The sequence below is a fragment of the Eptatretus burgeri genome, chromosome 17 (assembly GCF_056783735.1).
Source record: "Eptatretus burgeri isolate ZD-2024b chromosome 17, Ebu_testis_v1, whole genome shotgun sequence".
In the NCBI taxonomy this organism is placed as follows: Eukaryota; Metazoa; Chordata; class Myxini; order Myxiniformes; family Myxinidae; genus Eptatretus; species Eptatretus burgeri.
The window spans coordinates 11,222,318-11,242,742 of NC_140977.1; the positions used below are offsets into that span (position 1 = coordinate 11,222,318).

The 20,425-nt window shown below is 42.4% G+C and overlaps 1 protein-coding gene across 6 annotated transcripts; it reads left to right on the forward strand.

The window, feature by feature from the left end:
- Positions 1–19,502, forward strand: LOC147009310 (uncharacterized). Of its 6 annotated transcripts, none has more exons than XM_085862113.1 (6): positions 1–321; positions 4,583–4,645; positions 9,378–9,521; positions 10,725–10,979; positions 14,409–14,453; positions 17,653–19,502. In XM_085862113.1, the coding sequence occupies exons 1-5, from the start codon at positions 144–146 to the stop codon at positions 14,420–14,422; spliced, it is 654 nt and encodes a 217-aa protein (XP_085718239.1). In that variant the 5' UTR covers positions 1–143; the 3' UTR covers positions 14,423–14,453; positions 17,653–19,502. The 6 variants fall into 6 exon arrangements, 3 of the variants coding, with proteins under 3 accessions (XP_085718239.1, XP_085718236.1, XP_085718237.1); XM_085862110.1 differs by lacking the exon at positions 17,653–19,502 and adding an exon at positions 5,437–5,490 and having other exon boundaries at positions 6–321; positions 14,409–17,646; XM_085862111.1 differs by lacking the exon at positions 17,653–19,502 and having other exon boundaries at positions 8–321; positions 14,409–17,646.
- Positions 19,503–20,425: the final 923 nt, after the last annotated feature.

A 20,425-nucleotide genomic window follows, 5' to 3' on the forward strand; every position in this document is an offset into this window, starting at 1 on the left:
TTATTCCGATGACGTCACCGGTCACGTGACTGTGGCAGCTCCGCCATATTGAGAGGCAAGAAAGTATACCGCGACCATAACAACCGATAGTCTCCACTTCAACTACACCGTTATGTCCAAGCAAGCGATTTTTTTTTCTGCCAATGGGTAAGAGTTGTTGTGCCCCGGGATGTACTCAGCGATATACTAAAGGCTCTGGAGTGCAGTTTTACCGCTTTCCTGCCGAAGTAGACCGACGAAATCTTTGGATATCAGTTCTGAGAAGAGAAAAATGGCGACCTGGCGAACATGACTGGTTGTGTGGCCTTCATTTTGTCTCCGGTATGTAACTAATTTCTGATACGTTATTTCAGTAGTTGGTAATATGGAATAGGCAAAGCCGAGAAGCGAACGTATTCTTCTTACATTCGCTTCTTAAATATATCAAATTAAACAGTCTTTTTGCAATGAAAAAATAAATATTACCTTAACATTATACCTCAACATTACCTTCACAACAACAACTACACCGCCTAGAACAGGATCTCATGTAAAAATAAATACGAGAAGCGAACGGAGTATTCTTCTTGCATTCGCTTCTGACTTTACCTACAACTTGTTCACAACTGTATACGCAATTTCCGGTTACTTTGGCCTGGATTCGGGATCAGCGATCAAATAATGTAAATCACGATTAAAAATTATTTTTTGATGATGCGGGAGATATCTTTATTAATATCAGTGGAGGAAATATACACCATGTCTGATATTTGGGTCTTTCATGTCTCCGACGATGCCGTTATCTCCCAGCATGCATCATTCCCCATGACAAAAACCGGAAGCAAAAAAAAACCGGAAGCAAAAAAAACTGGAAGCAAAAAAAAAAACAGAAGCAAAAGGGTCATAGCCAACGACACGGATTCCAAATTGCCAGGGTATTGTGTTGTTGTTGTTTCCTATTCTCTCATGTGCACGCGTTAAGTATGAAGCTCACTACGTTCGCTATTAAATAGCTGGTGGTTACAAAATATTGTCTGATTTGTATCATTGAAATGCATTATATCCCTTGTTTTATTGACAGAATGGGATAGGCTAGATCGCCTAACAGCTGTCTAACGCGCACAGTTCTGAGTTGTTTCCTCGAAACTTGTCTTATTGCTATTACATCGCAGATTAAATTAAGTAGTTTGTCAGTATCATGTCTCATTTTACTTGTGCATTTCTTGAGCTTAATCTCTGTTTTGTTTTCTTCGAAAAAAAAAAAAAAAGCAACGATCCGCTTCATCCGGACTATGTGCCCCGTGTCTTTCAACACGTCGAGCCAACTAAATTGGAACAGCTGAAGCGAAATTTAGACAGGTAGGCCTTAAACATATATCGACGTTTTCAAATGTAGATTCTGTTAATATTTCAGTTGCCACAGTCATTTGTGTTTGTGTTAAGTAATAAGTTAAACCCTATTTGGCTTTGCTGAAATGGCACTGTTTTCCTTTTTAATTGCATGTATTGCATATTTAATTGCATGCAAATGTCCCAAAATAAAATATTAGTGTAACATTTTCACTACAGAAAGTCACATCGATAATACATAAAAAACGAGCACTTGGAAATATCCACAGCAGTGTGGCATTATACCGTATGTTTGTCATGGAAAAAATATAATGTATCTATTAGCAAACTGACGAACGAAGATTTTCTACAAACTGAGCATTTAGACAAGAGCTTCACTTCAAATTAACTTGTGGCAGCAGTCAGGTTAAAAAAAAAGTGACGCTGGTTGCTGAACAAAACAAGCAACAACGAATACAATAATAGTGAAATGAAAGAAAACAGGCTTAGCTTTGCCCTCACGATAATACAGTTCTTGTCAGCTTTCGTCAAGATTATGTCACTAACAAACCCGGTGACTTAATATGAGTAAGCGTCCATACTCTTGAAGGCTTTCAGGCTGGCTTGAGTGTAAGGACTCGGCGTTTCAACGAGGTAAACATAGATGTCGGGGAAAACGATTTGAAGCCAAAATTTCCTTTCTGTTGTCCATTTATCCTTTGAAATAATATACGGATCTTCACTTAGACCACACAGCTTCAGTTTTTCGCAGTACCTCTTCTTAGAAATAACATCTAATCCATGGAAATAGCCCAGAAGTTCACGTGACACGTGCGTGGTAGCCATGATTTTTTTGCCACTCAATATGGCGGAGCCTTACCTTCCGCTGTGACGTCACTCGCTTAGTGCATAGGGTCAATTGGATGGAAAGTACGAACAATTTGAAAAACGCAATGTTTAGTTTCCATTCCACTCGCATGGATTCACACACAGTGACAGTCTGTGGCGTCCTTATGGTAATTACCGGTCGTCCTTGTGGGGATTACCGGTTGTCCTTGTGGAGATTACCGGTCCTTCAACAATGCGACTGTTCCAGACCGTTGTCCTATTCCACCCATTCAGGATTTTACTGCTACACTCCATGGCGCTACCATCTTCTCCAAGGTCGACATCATTCATACGTACCATCAGATTCCTTGTGGACCCAGATGATATCCCAAAGACAGCAGTCACCACGCCGTTCGGCCTGTTCAAATTCCTCTGGATGCCGTTCGGTCTACACAATGCTGCACAAACCTTTCAACGTTTTATCGATCAGGTGTTCCGGGTATTACACTTCTGTGACCTGGAAATGGATGATATTCGAATCACCAGCGCAACCGCAGAAAAACATCAGGAACTCCTACGTCTCCTCTTCACCTGTTTGCAGGACTTTGGCATCATCATCAATCCCACAAAGTGCGTATTCGGCATTCCAGAGTTTAATTTCCTCAGCAACTGTGTTAACCATTCAGACATGGTGGTTCAACTGGTAAGCACCCTGAGGTGTTTCAATACTCGTAGCCAACCTTGTCAGCCTTCCACACCACCAATAGACGCACTAACCAATGGCAATGCCTCACTCCTGATTCATCCAAAGCCACAGGCACCAACATGTCTGATACCTTTTTTCCCTGCCTGTGGAACCAACATCCACATCCTCTTCAATATCATTGTTTCTTCCAGATCTTCAAAACAGCTGTTCACCACCATCTCAGATCGTCCCCAGTCCAAAACGATGATATTATCTACCCTCGTTAACCCCCGTTCCCCATCCCAATGACAACTTCTTCCAAAGTTCCATTTTTCCCTCCTGAGTGTTTCCTTCTAGTTCTGTATCCATCTTGTCCACCCCATGCATCCTCCCTCTCCTGCCCCCCATTCTTCCCCACACCCACCGTTTGTCCACACTCCTCCTGCCTTGGCCTTTGGTTCTGCTGTTGGTGTTTTTCCCCCATTCTCTGCTGTTCCTTTTGTTCTGTTCCTTCTTGATCCGTTCAGTGTATTAGTACGAGCTCTTCCACGAGCCTCGACTCTGTATACAAAAAAATTCCTGTAGAGACGGGCTTTTCAAACAGGTATCTTTGGGATTAAACAGACGTCAATTTTTGTTTCAAGTAAATCAATCATCAGTTTTCCAACAATAACATTGTTTTTATTATTATTCTACAACAGCAGGAACCCTTCGGAATGAAGCATGAAGGACTGACGGACGGATGGACGCTTCTCCTTTTAGCAATATATGATAGATAAGGGCCAGTCATTGTGAAGCTTGTGTCACCATTTTGATGTTGGTTCTTCAACAATGTATGAAATTAAGAAGCAACGTGAAAAGCTGTTGAAGTTCTCTACTGAGAATGACTCTAATGAGGGCATTGTTGCGAAGTGGAAAACAATGCACGGGGTAAAATAGACCGACCTCAATAAGATATTGTACAAATGGTTTTAGCAGCATCGCAGGGAGGGCGTACCTATTTCTGGCTCAATCCGAGTAGAAAAGTCCAAATAACTTTGTAAATTTTCCAATAGATGGTTGCGGAAATGAAAGTTGCGGCATGGCATCCGCCACCTGAAAACGAGTGCTGAGAGAATGTCCGCTGATAAAGAGACCGTTGAAGAGGACACCACTGATTTCTCTAATTGAGTTAAGGACGAAAAGTTAACTCTTGAACAAATTTATAAAGTGGATGAGACTGGAAGTATTCCGTAACATGAAGTGCTTTTACAGGAACGAACTTATGCATCATGTTTTGAGTCCCTATACTTCTGCTGGTGGGACGACGACTTTAGGAAGTAGTTCAACCGTAAGGATGGTATCTGGGCAGTTGCGTGGGCATGCGATGCAGTGACACTAGCTACTCTTAAGAATGCACTTGTGGCCTGTCACCATGTTCGATGACATTGAGGATGAGGAGGACTCTGAAGGTTTTATACTTTCTACACAGAAGACTCAAGCAGTAGAACTGTTACGATAAACCAAGGGGATGGATAATGAGATAACGAAGAACTTGCCCATCATAGATGGCATGAACTGTGACAATGGAACTCGTGTGCAGTACCCGATGACAGACATGATTATATCCATGATAATGAAGCCCACTCAAGAGGACAGTGACGATAAGTGATGTACTACAGGAAAAGCGGGGGTTCGACGGGCAAATCGATTTGTTACGTTCTTGTTTCATGAGATGTTTTAAATTCAGTTGAGTTTGATTTGAGATGTTTTGATTTTCAGATTTTATTGTGGAAGTGAAGGTGGAATCTGAGTTTGTGGATGATTCAACATCTCAAGACAAAGGTCTGCACCATAACAACATTCTGCTTGTTCCATTGAGATGATGATGTTGGTATGCTGTATGGGAGGTTGTTGTGCAGATAGATGGTGTTGGATGTATATTTAGGCCATTTTGTGATGTGAACACCCATAAGCCCACGTAGTAACTCGAACAACCATATCATTAATTTTTTTATTTGCTGATTTCTTTTTTCTGCACATTGAAATGTCACAATGTTCATATCAATGTTCAGGGTAAAGATGCACACACTTGACAATCATTACAGAAACATTATTGCCTCCACCACCGAAGGTGAGGGAGGTGATGTTTTCACCCCTTTCTGTCCGTCTGTCTGTTTGTCTGTTTGTGTTCAGGATATCAAACCTCACTCCTGATTCATGTTTGTGTTTGTGTTCCCCAAAAAGTTGGGGACGGATCAGGACGAAATTTTGTGGACAGGTTCGGTGTGTGACAAGGACAAATTGATTCAATTTTGGTGATGATCCGAATCCTGATCTGGAAATGAGAATTATTTAGTTTTTTTAAGTGATTCTTCACCGTTGAGAGATAGGGCCAAAAACGATATAGCATGATATTTCAAAAATGTATTTGGCCCGATATGTTCTCGTGGATCAGGAATTACACGGCGGAGGTATGCGCTCTACTGAGTGCCCTTCTAGTTGGAAATTGTGACAGAAGCAGTTGATTATCAAACCCGACTGATCACATCCCAACATTCAATGAGGTATCAACATGCACTCCCAGTTATGGAGGTTATGTAAAGGCATGACCGGCTGACTGTTTGTTTTTACAGATTTTGATCGGAAGCTAAAGGTAGATCCTGAACTTTTTGATCGTCCCATTAAAGGTAGGTAAGTAAATGTGCCATATTGGATCGAAGGGAAAATCTTTTAAAATCTTTGAAGAAGAAACCGCTTAACTGATCAATGCAAAATTTAACTACTTGATCAACTATCCATGGGAAATATGGTTTGATAAAGATGGTCACATGGTCTGGCAGCCACGTGGTCTGGCAGCCATATTGGATCAAAGAAAAAAAACCTTAAAAAAACAAGAGTTGACTCACTCCAAGTTCCTCTAAAGACTGCATGGGGTATGTATTCTATGAATAACATCTAGTTTTATTTCGCGATTCAATCAAAAATGGGCGACTGGCGGCCATTTTAGTTGTTTAAAAATAAAGCCCCGATATTGCACACGTCCTCAACCATTTCTCGGACATGCATTCACCAATGTTGTTCAAACTTGCCACGCAGATAACGAATAATGTCTTACGTTTGCACTTAATTTTATTTAGAGATCAGATCAAAGATGGCCGACTGGTGGCCATTTTGTTGCTTCATTGTGTCCCCAACCATTTCTTGAACATGCATGGTCCAATTTTGTTCAAACTTGGCACAAAGACAATACTTGAGAGTGTACTTATGCAGAAAATTTTGTTTTATAATCTGACCAAAGATGGCTGACTGGTGGCCCTTGCAGTTCATTTTTTTTCCGAAAAAACCATTTATTATTTTTGGTAATTCTTTTCTTAAGTTGCTCCTCATTGTAATTCCTTTATAAAGCATATCTGAGAGTTACAAACAAAATTTTTAAATTATTTTATCACAACTTAAACTCTTTTCAACAGGAGAATTTGTAAAACATTAAATTATAACTGTTATAGTTGTTCTATTAGTATTAGTAGTAGTTACCTCATATATGTAGTAGTAGTAGTAGTAGTATTTGTAATAATAGTACAGCTGTCAGTGTAGATACAGGATTTTAGGTTGAGGGGTTGCAAAAGTTTACATTACATTGGAAAATATAATTTTCCTGAGCAGAGCGAGCGGAACATTTTTGTGGGGGTTTCTTTTTGTCATAAATTCTAAAGACTATTCAAAATATAGACAAAGAAAGCTCTAATACACTCGAAAAGAAGTACAATACTAATCGTTTTGATTGAAAAGAAATAATTAAACAGTCATCGGATGGGATAAGAACTTGTGATCTCTTGCTTACTAAGCAATGGTTAAATCACATTGCAAGACACAGTCTGCTCTCTTTCTTCAATGGATAGTTCACAATGACGATGCATAAAAGGACCAAAGCAACAAAAGATAACATTACCAACAACACGACAATACTCATAATCATCATTACAAAATCCCAACGGAGTGAGAAGGCTCTACCAGTTAGTAGAGTTACAAAATCAAATTGTAACAGTTTAACGATTTCTTACCTTTTTCCTTTAATTGTCTTTTTTGAAAAACTGAACACGGTTTTGAATTTCACCCTTTTTGAAGAACTACGTTGTTGTTGTTGTTCAATCGGGAAATGAAAATGACAATATCAGAAACTATACCAAAAATACCAAATTGATATCCATCTTTTTTAACAATGTTTAGGAGCTAACAGACCCTGATTTTTGGCACAACCAAGTACGCTTCAAAAACATAGACATAATTAAACACTGAAAGCATTTTTCTTAAATGTAATCGTTGCAGATTTTACATTGAAAGATTTTAAACGCTATGCAATTTTAGCTACGCTTACATCTATCTATAATTCCAGCAATCTCTGTGTGTGTGTTGGTGTGTGTGCTGGTGTGTGTGTTGGTGTGTGTGTCTGTGTCTGTGTGTCTGTGACCGCTGCTTCTTGACAACCACTGGTCCGATCTAATTGAAACTTGCCAGGTATATTGCTGGGGACCTGAGTATGTGCCTTTTCAAGGTTTGATATTAATCGGACAAGTGGTTCCCAAGTTATGGCCATTTATTTACCAAACCAATGACAGGACAAGTTGCTGCGTAGGCGTGGCCGATGGGGAAAGGGCGCCATTTAGTTTCCAATGACAGGACACGTTGCTGCGTAGGTGTGGCCGTTGGGAAAGAGATCCTCAGTTACCAATGACAGGACACGTTGCTTGGCGTTTTGCACCCAGCGCATCCCCATTACGGGTTACAACGTACGGACTTCCGGATAGTGATGACTTACTGTATTATAATAATTTCTCGATTTCTTATGCGCATTTATAGATAAACACAATGCCCCAATCCAGTCGTCATTTACGAGAGCGAAGGAACGGCCTATGTAGTTGTTTGAAAGTTTTTGTTTTTTTTTTGCACGTATGGCCATGCACATATGGGCACGCAAGAGCGAAGGAACGGCCTGTGTGGTTGTTGTTTCTGGCACGTGGTTTCAAAGTTTTTTGCACGTATGGCCACGCACGTACGGCCACGCACGTATGGGCACGCGAGAGTGAAGGAACGGCCTATGTGGTTGTTCTTTCTGGCACGCGATTTGAAAGTTTTTTGCACGTACGGCCACGCACGTATGGCCACGCACGTACAGGCACGCGAGAGTGAAGGAACGGCCTGTGTGGTTGTTTCTGGCATGCAGTTTGAAAGTTTTTTGTTTTATTTTTTGCACGTACGGACACGCACTGGTGTCTTATAAATATAGTCTTTACAGTGGAAATTGTTGGAAAAAAATCACTGCACGAGACGGTTTCCTTTCCCACATTCCGAGACTGCATCTTTGGTTACATACACCTCATTACATGTGAAAAACCGATCGCTTTTGATGGGAGGGGATGGGTTTAGGAAGGCCATGCAGGCAGTACGTCCACGAGGGGTTTAGGGAGGGCGCGCACCGGATGTACCCACCCCCCGGATCCGCCCCTGGCTGTATACTGGACCATGTTTATCACTCAACATTTTCATTTCATGAACAATGTTTTAAGGTAGTTTGGGTTGAATTGATTGACACTTTTGAACACCCATTTTCTTAGAAAATTGCATGGTGACTCTACAATTTTATTTTATTTTTTTCATACCTACACCATGAAGCATTTTTCATGAAAAAAAAAAAATTAAAATTCTGATTACTCTTTTACAATTTCACCCCTAACCACCTTTAAGTATCGTTGACAAAAACTGATCAGATAGCATTTTCAACTGAATGATAATTTTCTATTGTCTACAGTTATAGAATTTCTTTTATACATAAATAATAATAATTACTTGCCGAAACCCCGTCACAGACGGATTCCGTTCATTCATCCACCCTCACCAGCTCACCCACACTCGAGGGACATGGACTGGATAGGGCGTGCTTGCCCCCTCCTACTCATCCCCCGCCCAATCCCCCCCCGCCTCCCACCCCCCCGCCTTCAATTTGCTTACCCCCGCCCAAAAATTTAATTACCCAGCCCCGCCACCACCTCTTCACTCCCCGTCCCCCGTCTATTGATTCCCCACCCCACTTGCCCCTGGGCCTCCGCCCCTGTCCACCCCCTCACACTCAACCACACCTAATTCACCCCAGCCCCCGCCCACTCAACCCCCGCCCCATCCCCCCCCATCTCCCGCTTTCAATTTGCTTACCCCTGCCCAAAAATTTACTTACCTTGTCCCCTGCCTCTTCACTCCCTGCCCCCGTCTCTTCATCCCCTGCCCCCGCCTCTTCACTCCTCGCCCCGTCTCTTCATCCCCCACCCCCGCCTCCACTCCCTGCCTCCGTCTCTTCATCCCCCACCCCCGCCTCTTCACTCCCTGCCCCCGTTTCTTCATCCCCCGCCCCCGCCTCTTCACACCTCGCCCCCGTCTCAACGAAAAGTGTTTATTCTGCTTCAGAGTTGAAAGTTGACTCTTGCCACTATGTGCGATGCACACAATTTTTTTTTTTTTTCATTTGGATTCACTCGTTTATCCTTTTCGTTCCTGTAATTAACTGATGTCACACGGTTTGCAGATGAAGCTCCTCCAGTGAAGATGGAAACCTTCCAGTGCAACTTTCTGCAGACCTCCCAGGATGCGTTCAGCAATGAGCATGTAAAGCAGGAACCATGTGATTCTCCTTCCGCACAGCCGAGCAAAGCTGATCTACTGCTTGAAGGTAAGCTGAGTTACGCAAAGAGCACGTCACACTGTGTTTACTTCTGCTGTTTGATATTTTTCTGAATAACTGATTTATTTCCAATCCTTGTATTTACATTTTTTTTTAATGAAGGAATGATTTATTTCCAATCCTTGTGGAATTGCAGATGAATTAAGAGTGTGTGCACCCAAGTGAGTCTTTTTATGTTAACTCAACAGGAATATCAGTTGCATTTGAAAGGTTTCTGACTTTACTCAAGATTCATTAGACATAATAAGCTCGAGTTTAAAAGTCTTTATTTCACCAACACGCATCGGAAATAGCATTATAAATAACAAACCAATTGAGATTACCGGGATTGACAAGTTTGAAAGAGTTTATCACTATTATCTCGTCACGTGATACAACATATGCATGCAAGACCTGTACCAGAGTGGAGTAAGTCTGGATCTTTTCTTTAATGTCTAAGATCAGTTTTTGTTGTGTTTGAAGTGAAAATCCACATCACTTCTTAGATTCTCCTACTCTCTGAAATCGTTGTGATTTAAAAAAAAAAATCAATGCCAGCTGCTATGTTAAATGACATCAAGCTGCCCTTCCTTCATATTATCACACTGAAAGATTATGCCTCTGGAATCAATTTGTGTGGAGGATAAAGGGAGACTTTACAAAATATAAATAAAAGTGAGAATTGCTTTGCAATACATATCCCCTTCCAATGTGATATTTTCTAAGTCCAAAAAGGGCATAACTCTGAAAAATTGACGAAATGCCCTGAAACTCAACCTTGATCTGTAATTATCAAAATAAAGCCACTTACCAAGTTTCAGTTGAATATGTTAAAAGGTATCAGGAAAAAAGTCAGAATGAAACCACAGGTGGGATGGATGGACAGATGGAGAACAAACCAATAGTTCCCCCCCCCCAGTGAAAGCAGTAGAGGACTAATTTAGACCGCATCACATACCTTACTATTATCCGATGCCAGATTGATCGAATAACCTCGTTTAGAGTAGCTTGTGTTTACTCAGTCACTGTCAGACCCATTTGGAAACATCAAAAATTCTACTTTTAAAAAATCCTTCATGTAGAGTTTCTCCATAGAGTGGCGGACAGAAACGTGGCAAATGTTTAATCTAACCTGAGTGACATATTTGTCAGTTCTGTAACATTTTAAAGTTTTGGTGAATTTTGAGTGTGCTTTGTGATTTGTCTTTCCAGTGAAACAAATGAAACTGGTTTCATGTTCCAACTGTTCCCAGTTGTTCTGCTCAGAAGTTTTCGATCGTCACATGACACAGACTGTTTGTCAAGAAAACGACCCATTTCGCAGCATGTCTTCCATCCGCCATTGTAAAAGCTGTACAGAGACCCTCAAGAATATCCAAGGAAGGAAGAGACCACACAAGTGTTCTGTGTGTAAAAAATCATTTGCTGTTTTGTCATCTTTGAAAGGACATCAAAGAATACACACAGGTGAGAAGCCACATACGTGCTCTGCTTGTCCTATGGCTTTTACTCATCTGTCCAGTTTACACAATCATCGTAAAATACACATGGGAGAGAAGCCCTACAGGTGTTCCGTGTGTCATAAGGCATTCACTGCGAAATCAACATTAAGAGAGCATCAAAGAATACACACAGGGGAGAAGCCCTACAAATGTTCTGTGTGCTTTAAAGCCTTTGTTCGATTACGTCCCTTAAAGGTTCATCAAAGAACACATACGGGAGAAAAACCGTACACGTGTTCTGTTTGCAACAAGAATTTTGCTTCTTCCTCATCTTTATGGGAACATAAAATATTACACACTGGAAAGAAGCCCTTCAAGTGTTCTTTTTGCAGCAAGAATTTTACTTCTTCCTCTTATTTGTATCAACATCGAAAATTACACAGCGAAGAAAAGCCCTACAAGTGTTCTGTTTGCAGCAAGGATTTCGTTTCTTCCTCATATTTATATCAACATCGAAAAATACACAGCGGAGAAACGCCATACAAGTGTTCTGTTTGCAGTCAGGATTTATCTTCTTCATCAAGTTTGCATCGACATAAAAAAATACACACGGGAGAGAAACCATACAAATGTTCTATCTGTTTGAAGGCCTTTACTCGTTCATCACAAATGCATGAACATCAAATAATTCACACAGGCGAGAAGCCACACAAGTGTTCTGTTTGCAACAAGGAATATGTTTTTTCATCGAGTTTGCATCAACATAAAAAAAAACACACGGGAGAGAAACCATACAAATGTTCTATCTGTCTGAAGGCCTTTGCTCGTTCATCGCATTTGCATGAACATCAAACAATTCACACAAGAGAGATGCCATTCAAGTGTTCTGATTGCAACAAGGTTTTTGGTGATTCCTCAAGTTTATGTCAACATCAAAAAACACACACACGTGAGAGGCCATACAAGTGCTCTACATGCAATAAGGATTTTGCACGTTCAGCACATTTGCGTCTACATCAACATATACACACGGGAGATAAGCCATTCAAGTGCTTTATTTGCAACAAGGATTTTGTATGTTCAGCACATTTGCGTCGACATCAAAATGTACACACAGGAGAAAAGCCACACAAGTGTTCTGTGTGTCTTAAGGCATTTGTCCAAACAGCAACATTGATAATTCATCAAAGAAAACACACGGGAGAGAAGGAGCTTTAAAGGCAGAGCAGAAAGGGTGTAAAAGGGGATATTATGGAACAATAGACCATTTATTGTTAAACAAAAACATCCTCGAAAACTGCAAGCTCCGACAAACCAACTTATCCACAGCCTGGATAGATTACAAAAATGTCCTTTGACAACAGTGTCCCACATTCATGGATTATAAAGTGCATGCAAATATACAAAATTGACCCCCAGATAGTCACACTGATTGAGAAAGAAATGACACTGGAATACAATGCTGGTACTACTTTACCTGGAAAGAAAGTTTGAAATCCCAGGAGTAAAGATATGACGTGGTATCTTACAAGGTGACAGCCTCCCTCCCCCCCCCCCGTTTTGACTGGCCCTGAACCCACCATGTGACCTCCACCAAGTAACCTCCTCGTATCCAATGAATAAGGATACGGATACAGTTTTACATGCAACAGAAAAATAACCAAACAAATAAGAAAGGTTACACATCTACTGTACGTGGTTGATCTAAAACTTATTCCCAAATGATAAGAAATTGGCAGATCAACTGAGACTAGTAAAGCAGTACTTGGAGGACATCCAAGTGGAGTTTGGTCTTGACAAATGTGCCAAATGTATTTTTGTACAAGGAAAAACAAAAAGAACAGACAACATCCCAATCGATGAAAGCACAACAATACATGAACCAGAAAAGGAAGCATCCTACAAATACTTAAGAATAGAAGAAGGCCCCCAGGTACAGCACAAAACAATGCATAAAATAATCAGTAAAGAGAACCTCCGCAGAAAACGGCTAATTCTGAAGCCATCCCTCTCTTCAAGAAACAAAACCAAAGCTATAAACCAACTTGTAGTGCCGGTATTCCAATATAGCTGTGCAATGATAAACTGGCCACAATTGGAGATCAACAATCTAGACACCAAAACAAGGAAACTTCGAACTATTCACAAGATGTTCTACAAAAACCAATGCATACTGAGGTTGCATTTAACGAGACAAGAGGGAGGATGTGGTTTGATGGAGCTTAGCCAAGTGCACAGAACATTGTGTGTCAGATTAGCGAAGTATGTGAAAAGCTCAATCGACTGTTAGATGAGATTTGAACATGAGCAAGAAAACAGCAGACCAGAAAAGGGATCCTTCATCCATTTAGCAACAAACTTCCAAAAAGAGATGCAAACAAGTAAAAGAGCAATCAGGGATTACAGACCCTCACCAGGACTTGTTTTGTGTGGTGTTTATGTAGTGTAGTTTGTGTGCTGGTGTGTTACGTAATTAATAAGAAGCATGACTAGAACTGCCACTTTATAACTGCTGGCAGTGATGACCGGGTCCCAAGACGTCCCGCTTTGATGCAACCCTGCTTTGATTGGACACCTGACCCTGACCCATGACGTTTTTAAAAATTATTATTCTATTGAATTAAGTATGGGATTAAACAGCCCTAACAGCTTGAAGTATTGGGGATACACAGAAAGGATCAATCTTTACAGTGAGCAACTAAAAACGTCAAAGTATCTTCAGAAGATGACAAAGTTTCACTGAAGAAGAACACTACGGTCACAAAAAAACCCCACAACTGCCAATCCAACGTCAGAATAAAGGAATTAACTCCTGAAGTCAGACAACAAGCAACTGAAGACCAGAGAGAAAGGACCCACAAACATCATTGAACAGAAGAAGTTAAACTGATCAAAAGTGGAAAATGAATGTTGCTGTGCGCCTGGGAATGTGCCAGACAAAATTCCTGAAGATGAGGCACTGTAATATACATGGGTACAATTATTTTGAAAACAATGTGAGTATAAAAACATTAGGAGGCAAACTACACATTGTATGACTTTCCCACAGTTCAGACTTTCAAATAAAAGATGTCCTCAGCACATTGTGGTGAAGGTGCACGACTGATGGAATGGCAGAAAACGTGTCAGCCCCCCAAGAGGAGCTGGAACCACAAGCTTTTGAAGGAGCAAGACCAGATACAACAAACATGGTGTGCAAAGTGGAGTTTTACCTTCTATTCATTGAATCCAAATTGGCAAAATCATCATAAGGGCACTAGGGTCATTTCCACAGGCATTCATCAAATTAAGCGAAATGTTTTGTATCCTCTTTTCTTTTCCACATCTCGTTTTACAACCTGAAATGAAATCTATGTTGTTGTTTTTTTTTAAATCTAGGTTCTTTAATTGCAATCTTCATTCACCCGTTTAAATTTTATGCCAAAGGTTTGGTCCTTGTTCGATTCTTTCTCAGATTCAGCTGGTTGAAACCCCTCACAGCATCTGCAGTGGAAACAAGGTGACCCATTACAATGAGATTCAGTGTCACCAACTATGGAAAGTGTTATTTGTTAAACACCTAACTATCTATATTCGTTTTGAACTGTGGAAATTCCTGCTGTGTGACACTGTTTGTGAAACCTGACACCTCAAGGTAATGATCACTGATTCACTTGATTTCTGCTGCACCAAAACGGGATCAACGTTTTTGGTGTATAACACTGGGTTGAGGATGGTTCACAATACTTTTAATACCTCTTGATTGTTCTTTTGCAAAAACCTGTTTTTCATGTTCTTGATAATGGTTTCCATAAAGGTTTTCCAGCAGGTTTTTTTTCACTCGTTTTACATTTTTTGTCTCTTCGTTAAAATGTTGCCGTGCTAACCAGCGATGCGATTTTGACCAAACTTGGTATAAAAGTATGTATTGTGATGTGAAGATGAAGTGATTAGATTTTGGTGTCAGAGGTCATGTCAAGTAAAAATGTGATGCTTGAGAACAGCTAAAGGGATTGTAATCCAACTTATGCCTGGTGTTGGCTTCATGGTTAGGGTGGTGGGCTTTGGATCCTCGGGTCCTGAGTTCAAATCCCGCTCAGCTGTTGAATTAATACCAGGTGGGGTTAACTCGGCCTGTCATCCTTCTGAGGTTGGCAAAATGAGTACCAGCTTGCTGGTATTCTGTGTCGGAGTGGCGACCTGTCCAGGATTATGCCCAATAGCCAAGGAGACTGCTAAGGCAGCACCAACGTTCTGCATAGAGTATGGTTCCCGATGGATGGATGGATGATAAAATGCCCATCCATCTCAAATGTTGGAAGTGCCACAATTCTTGGAAATGTTTGTTCCAAACTTGGAAAGGTTAGGTCAAAGCCAGGGGAGTAATCTCTCCAAGGCAGTCATACTGTTGTGGGGCTGAGTCTCGGTGGTGAGCACGACCGCTAGGTGGAGCAGTAGAGTCGCTCCACCGAACATACCGGAATTTAGGTCGTGACCCTCAGATAAGTTCGAAAGGCACGGGTCCCTTACAGGACCATGAATCGCCAATAATTCGACCGCGTGGGGTAGGGTTAATTGCCAAACTTCAATATACCTAAGTACCCACGCGGCAAAGCTACCGGGGAATTCACACCCTCGACAGGCCTCGAGTGGGACGAGCCGTTACCGTGCCCGAACCGTGTGTAACCCGAGCGGATGGTTACCGAGGCCTGTCGGTCCAAATGAACAATTGTCTGCCTCGCTATTTCTCAACACGCACCGTGCTAAGCCAATAAAAGAAATGACAGGGAACGAGCTGGGACATTCAACAAGAGGGGAATTTATTTACAATAATCGGGGGACGAGGGGAGCACGTAAGGGCAGAGTTATCCGAATATAAAATAAATGGAAATTTATACACAAGCAGTTATACAGGTGCTACTTAAAGGACTGGCCCACACCAGACACACACCCCCAAAAAGAAATGGACCCTGTCGGGTCTTTATTGATACCCCCAGCTCGGAGGGAAGGTGAGCTGGAGGTAAGAAGCTAGCTTGGACCTTCCCACCTCGTGCAGCCCTTGACGATCCGGCTCAGCGGGACTCGACCCCCACAACTCGATGCCGCTGCAAGCACCGGGTACGGAGGGTAGCGTTGGGCTCCAGCACGCTCCTCCGGCAAGCGATGAGACAGCGAGCGCCAGTAGACAAGACAGGCAAGCGATCCTCCTCGGGACAGGCTCAAGGGAAAAAGGACCTCTTCCCGCACACCCGCGCGTGGGGGGGGGGGGGAACCTGCCCCAATGTAACTCGCCTCCGGATTGGCTAGTTCATCTCAGGCGATCCGTTCGCCATTCGTGATTCGTCCGGGGGGCGTGGCGGGCATCCTCGCGGCCTGTCCCCCCCTGAGAGGCATTCCTCCTTCTTCGGGCGATGTGCCTCCGCATTGGCCGGAACGCAGCGTACGTCGCTCGCGCTTTGCCCATTGGCTGAATGCAACACGTCTTGCTCGACCCTGGAGCGGAGCCAATGGAACTCTGCCCACAGGCACTCGACACGTATGCGCGTCAGAAAGGCCGATGGTGGAAGGAAGCCAGGGAAGATGCCGTTTTGGTTGGGGAATATAAGAAACCAACTACAAAATAACACAGCGCACATACACTCGGTTCCCGTTGGACATAGGGGAGGGATTATAACTATACACATACTTATCAAAATAACTGATCTACAGGGACCTGAATGTTGAGTGATCATGGCTGCCAGATTCGTAACAATACTACATCCTTCAATGTGTTGGTTTATTATTCCACATCCCATATTTTCTCTTTGAAAGGTCTTTGTCCTGGTCCAATAAGGGAGATGAGAGGTGGCTTTTTTCCATTTCTAATTCTTTACATTGTAGAACACAGTGTGGTGGGGGCTCTCAAAAGAGGGGATTCTGTTTGTAGTAGGAGTGGGGCAGGACGAGTAAGACCAGATGTAATGTTGTATAAAATAAGGAGCCCACCAACTTCTCACATGTGGAAGAGTGACAATTCACCCCACCTCCTTAAATCTACCTCCTAACTCCTGTTATACCCTCTCCTTACTCCTCAAATCTTGCCCCCCCTCCCCAGCATCTCTCTTAGCATCTGTCCACTGCCCTCTGCTTTACTAACAGCTCCTCCTCTAATAGCCCAAACTGTATGGCGTTCAAAGATCTGTGGGCTTTGTTCCAAATGAACATATATCTCACTCTCTCATTCAGTACACTCCTCAATATCTCAAACATGCTCTTTCATTCCTCTTATTGCACCTCCCCCTCTTCCCACCCCTCTCAAATCTGGTTCCTCTTCCCACCCGCTCCCATCTTTACATTACTACTACTCAGTCTCATCCTCCCCCATGGCCATGCCTGCTCTCATTTCCCTGACCTCTCAAAGCTTCCCTCTCACCCCTCCCTCTCAAATGAGAGCTGCCTTCTCTTTCTTCAAAGCAAACTTCACTCTCTTCCCCCTCCAAGCTTCCACCTCATCTTTCTCAAAAGCTCACCCCACACCTTTCTCCCCCCTCACCCTTCTCCCTCAAATATCCCCCCTCGCTCCTCCCCTTCAAATCTCCCCCTCACTCCTCCCCTTCAAATCTCCCCCTCACCCCTCCCCTCCAAATCTCCCTCCTCACTCCCCATTCTCAAGCTGCCCTCCCTCACATTCACAAATCTGCTTCCTTCCCCCACCCTCTCTCTTCCAACTCATTCCTCAGGTCAGTTATGGGAGCATGCGCCGGAACAGAATGTCGTGGCATCCACTTTCCGCCGGTACTACAGGGACCTCCATCTGGCCATCTCCCAGGCAGAAGCCTGGCCCATCCCCATCTCTTTGAGATGCCGATCAACCTGCTGCAACCACGACACATGTGGTCGGCCCATTGGCCTCCTCCACTCATGAGGCTCCCTCACTGAGAAAATCTGGTGAGCAGGATCAGCATCAGAAACACGAACCACGTGTTCATGCAGCCACAGCTGACACTCACAGACTATGCAGGTAACAAATTTCATTTGAGTCTCAGCAACCGCTCGTTGGACACAAAGTCCAACCAGCGAGAGCAAAGGAGTCTCCAAAGAGACCTGGTACCAAAGGAATTAAGTCTCCATCTCAGATCCCTGGTCAGAGTCCAAGTCTCACATCCGTTGAGCAAGACTGGAAGCACCAAGGACCTGAAGACTCAGACTTTCGTCCTCCGGCACAGTTACCGACAGTGCCACACCCCATGAGCCATTGAATCCATGACTCCTCAGGCCCGGCACAGACGTCTATTGACCTCTGGCTCACAGCCAGCAGAGACATGAAAAAAATTAATGTGTTAGTAAATGTTATAATATAACTTGTGCATAAAAACATACTTCAGTTCACTTGCCATGTTTCCCCTGCTAAGAAATTTCAAGGCTTTAACTATTGTAAAAGTGATGCTCCATATTTGATACGTCAATACCATATTGTCCGAAAAAAATCTTAGTTACATGCAATTGTTATGACCTCAATTATTGGAAGAATAGGTAAACAAAGGGGCAATACCCCTGGGCGCTCACCTGGTAGAATAATGATACTGAGGAGGAAGTCAACGTGGGACGGAATCAGCAAATTTTACCATGAACCAATGTTATAGCAAATACCTATTGGGGGGGGGGGGAAACCATCCCCCTCCCCCCATAAATCCCCTTCGACCCCAATTTTTTTTAATACCGTGATCAAACTTTGGTACATCGCGGGTGATGAAAGTCGTGGTCAAGTTTCATCGAAATTGTGTGTGTAGTTTTGGAGAAGATAGCAAATACATATTCTGGGGGGAAGCCCCCCCCCACCCCGGTTAAATTTTTTTTTCATGAACAACCTTTTGTAGGTCACGGGTGATGAAGGTTGCAGTCAAGTTTTATCGGAATTGTGTGTGTAGTTTCTGAGAAGAAAACAAATACCTTTTTTAGGGGCAACCCCCTTCGTACACACCCTTAGAACCGGATTAAAAAAAAATCTCATGAACACTCTTTGGTATAATCACAGGCAATGAAGGTTATGGTCACGTTTCAACACAATTGCATGTGTAGTTTCGGAGAAGAAAGCAAATACCTACATTTGGGGACAACTACTCTTTCGGCCCCCTTTGGGTCCGATTTTTTTAATGCCATAAACAAACTTCGGTAAATACAGGGTGATGAAGGTTGTGGTAAAGTTTCATCAAAATCGTATGTATAGTTTCAGACAAGAAGTTGCAAGAATTTGGAGACGGACGGAAGGACGATGCGCCATCCCATAAGCTCCCTGGAACTATGTTCCAGGTGAGCGAAAAAAAAACAATAGGGGCAATACCCCAGGACGGTCACCTGGTAGCAGCTGGATAAGATAACCAGGGCACCACGAGTAGGCATGGATGACCCACAAAATATGTAACGAGGAAGTAAGTAAATACCTATGGATTTTTATTTTTAATGCCATGAACAAACTTTCGTACATCACGGGCAATGAAGATGGTGGTCAAGTTTCATCAAAATTGTGTGTGTGGTTACAGAGAAGAAAGCAAATACATATTTTGGGGAGCAACCCCCCCCCCCATCCACCCCGAAGACCCTGACTTTTTAATGCTATGCACAAACTTTGGTACATACACAGTGATGACCGTTATGGTAAAGTTTCATCGAAATCGTGAATAGTTTCAGAAAAGTTGAAAGTATTTGTGGACGGACGGATCGACGACGCGCCATCCCATGAGCTCCCCGGAACCATGTTCCAGGTGAGTTAAAAACCATCCCTGTGAATATTAGTCCAAACGAACTGCAGTTGGAAGCTGTCCAGGACTCGGTGACCATCCTCAGAAGACCCTCGGAACAAAACTTAAAGAAGAAAACTTCAGATATTGGTCCATAATTAATGATCCTCCTTGCCAAAACGGAGATGGAGACTTCAACACTGTGGAGGACTCTGTTCCACATTCTGAAACTCGAATATGGAGATAACAACCGACAAAACACACATATACATATACATACACACACATATACACACACGTACACATATACATATACATATATACACACATAAACATATACATACACATACACACATATATATACACACACACATATATACACACACACACACACACACACACACACACACACACACACACACACACACACACACACACACACATACACATATACACACATACATACACACACACACACACACACACATATATACACATACACATACATACACACATACATACACACATATACATATACATATACACACACCCATACACATATACACACACACCCATACACATATATACACAATTACACGCACATATACATATATACACACATATACATACACATATACATATATACACACATATACACACATATACACACATACATCCACATATACACACACCCATACACATATACACACACACCCATACACATATATACACAATTACACGCACATATACATATATACACACATATACATACATA

Excerpts from the sequence above, each read along its gene's own strand:
- LOC147009310 (XM_085862110.1), top strand. The coding sequence starts at position 144 with ATGGGTAAGAGTTGTTGTGCCCCGGGATGTACTCAGCGATATACTAAA. Across the intron at positions 4,646-5,436 it reads TTCAACATCTCAAGACAAAG|ATTTTGATCGGAAGCTAAAG; the intron begins GTCTGCACCATA and ends TTGTTTTTACAG. Across the intron at positions 9,522-10,724 it reads AGCTGATCTACTGCTTGAAG|TGAAACAAATGAAACTGGTT; the intron begins GTAAGCTGAGTT and ends TTGTCTTTCCAG.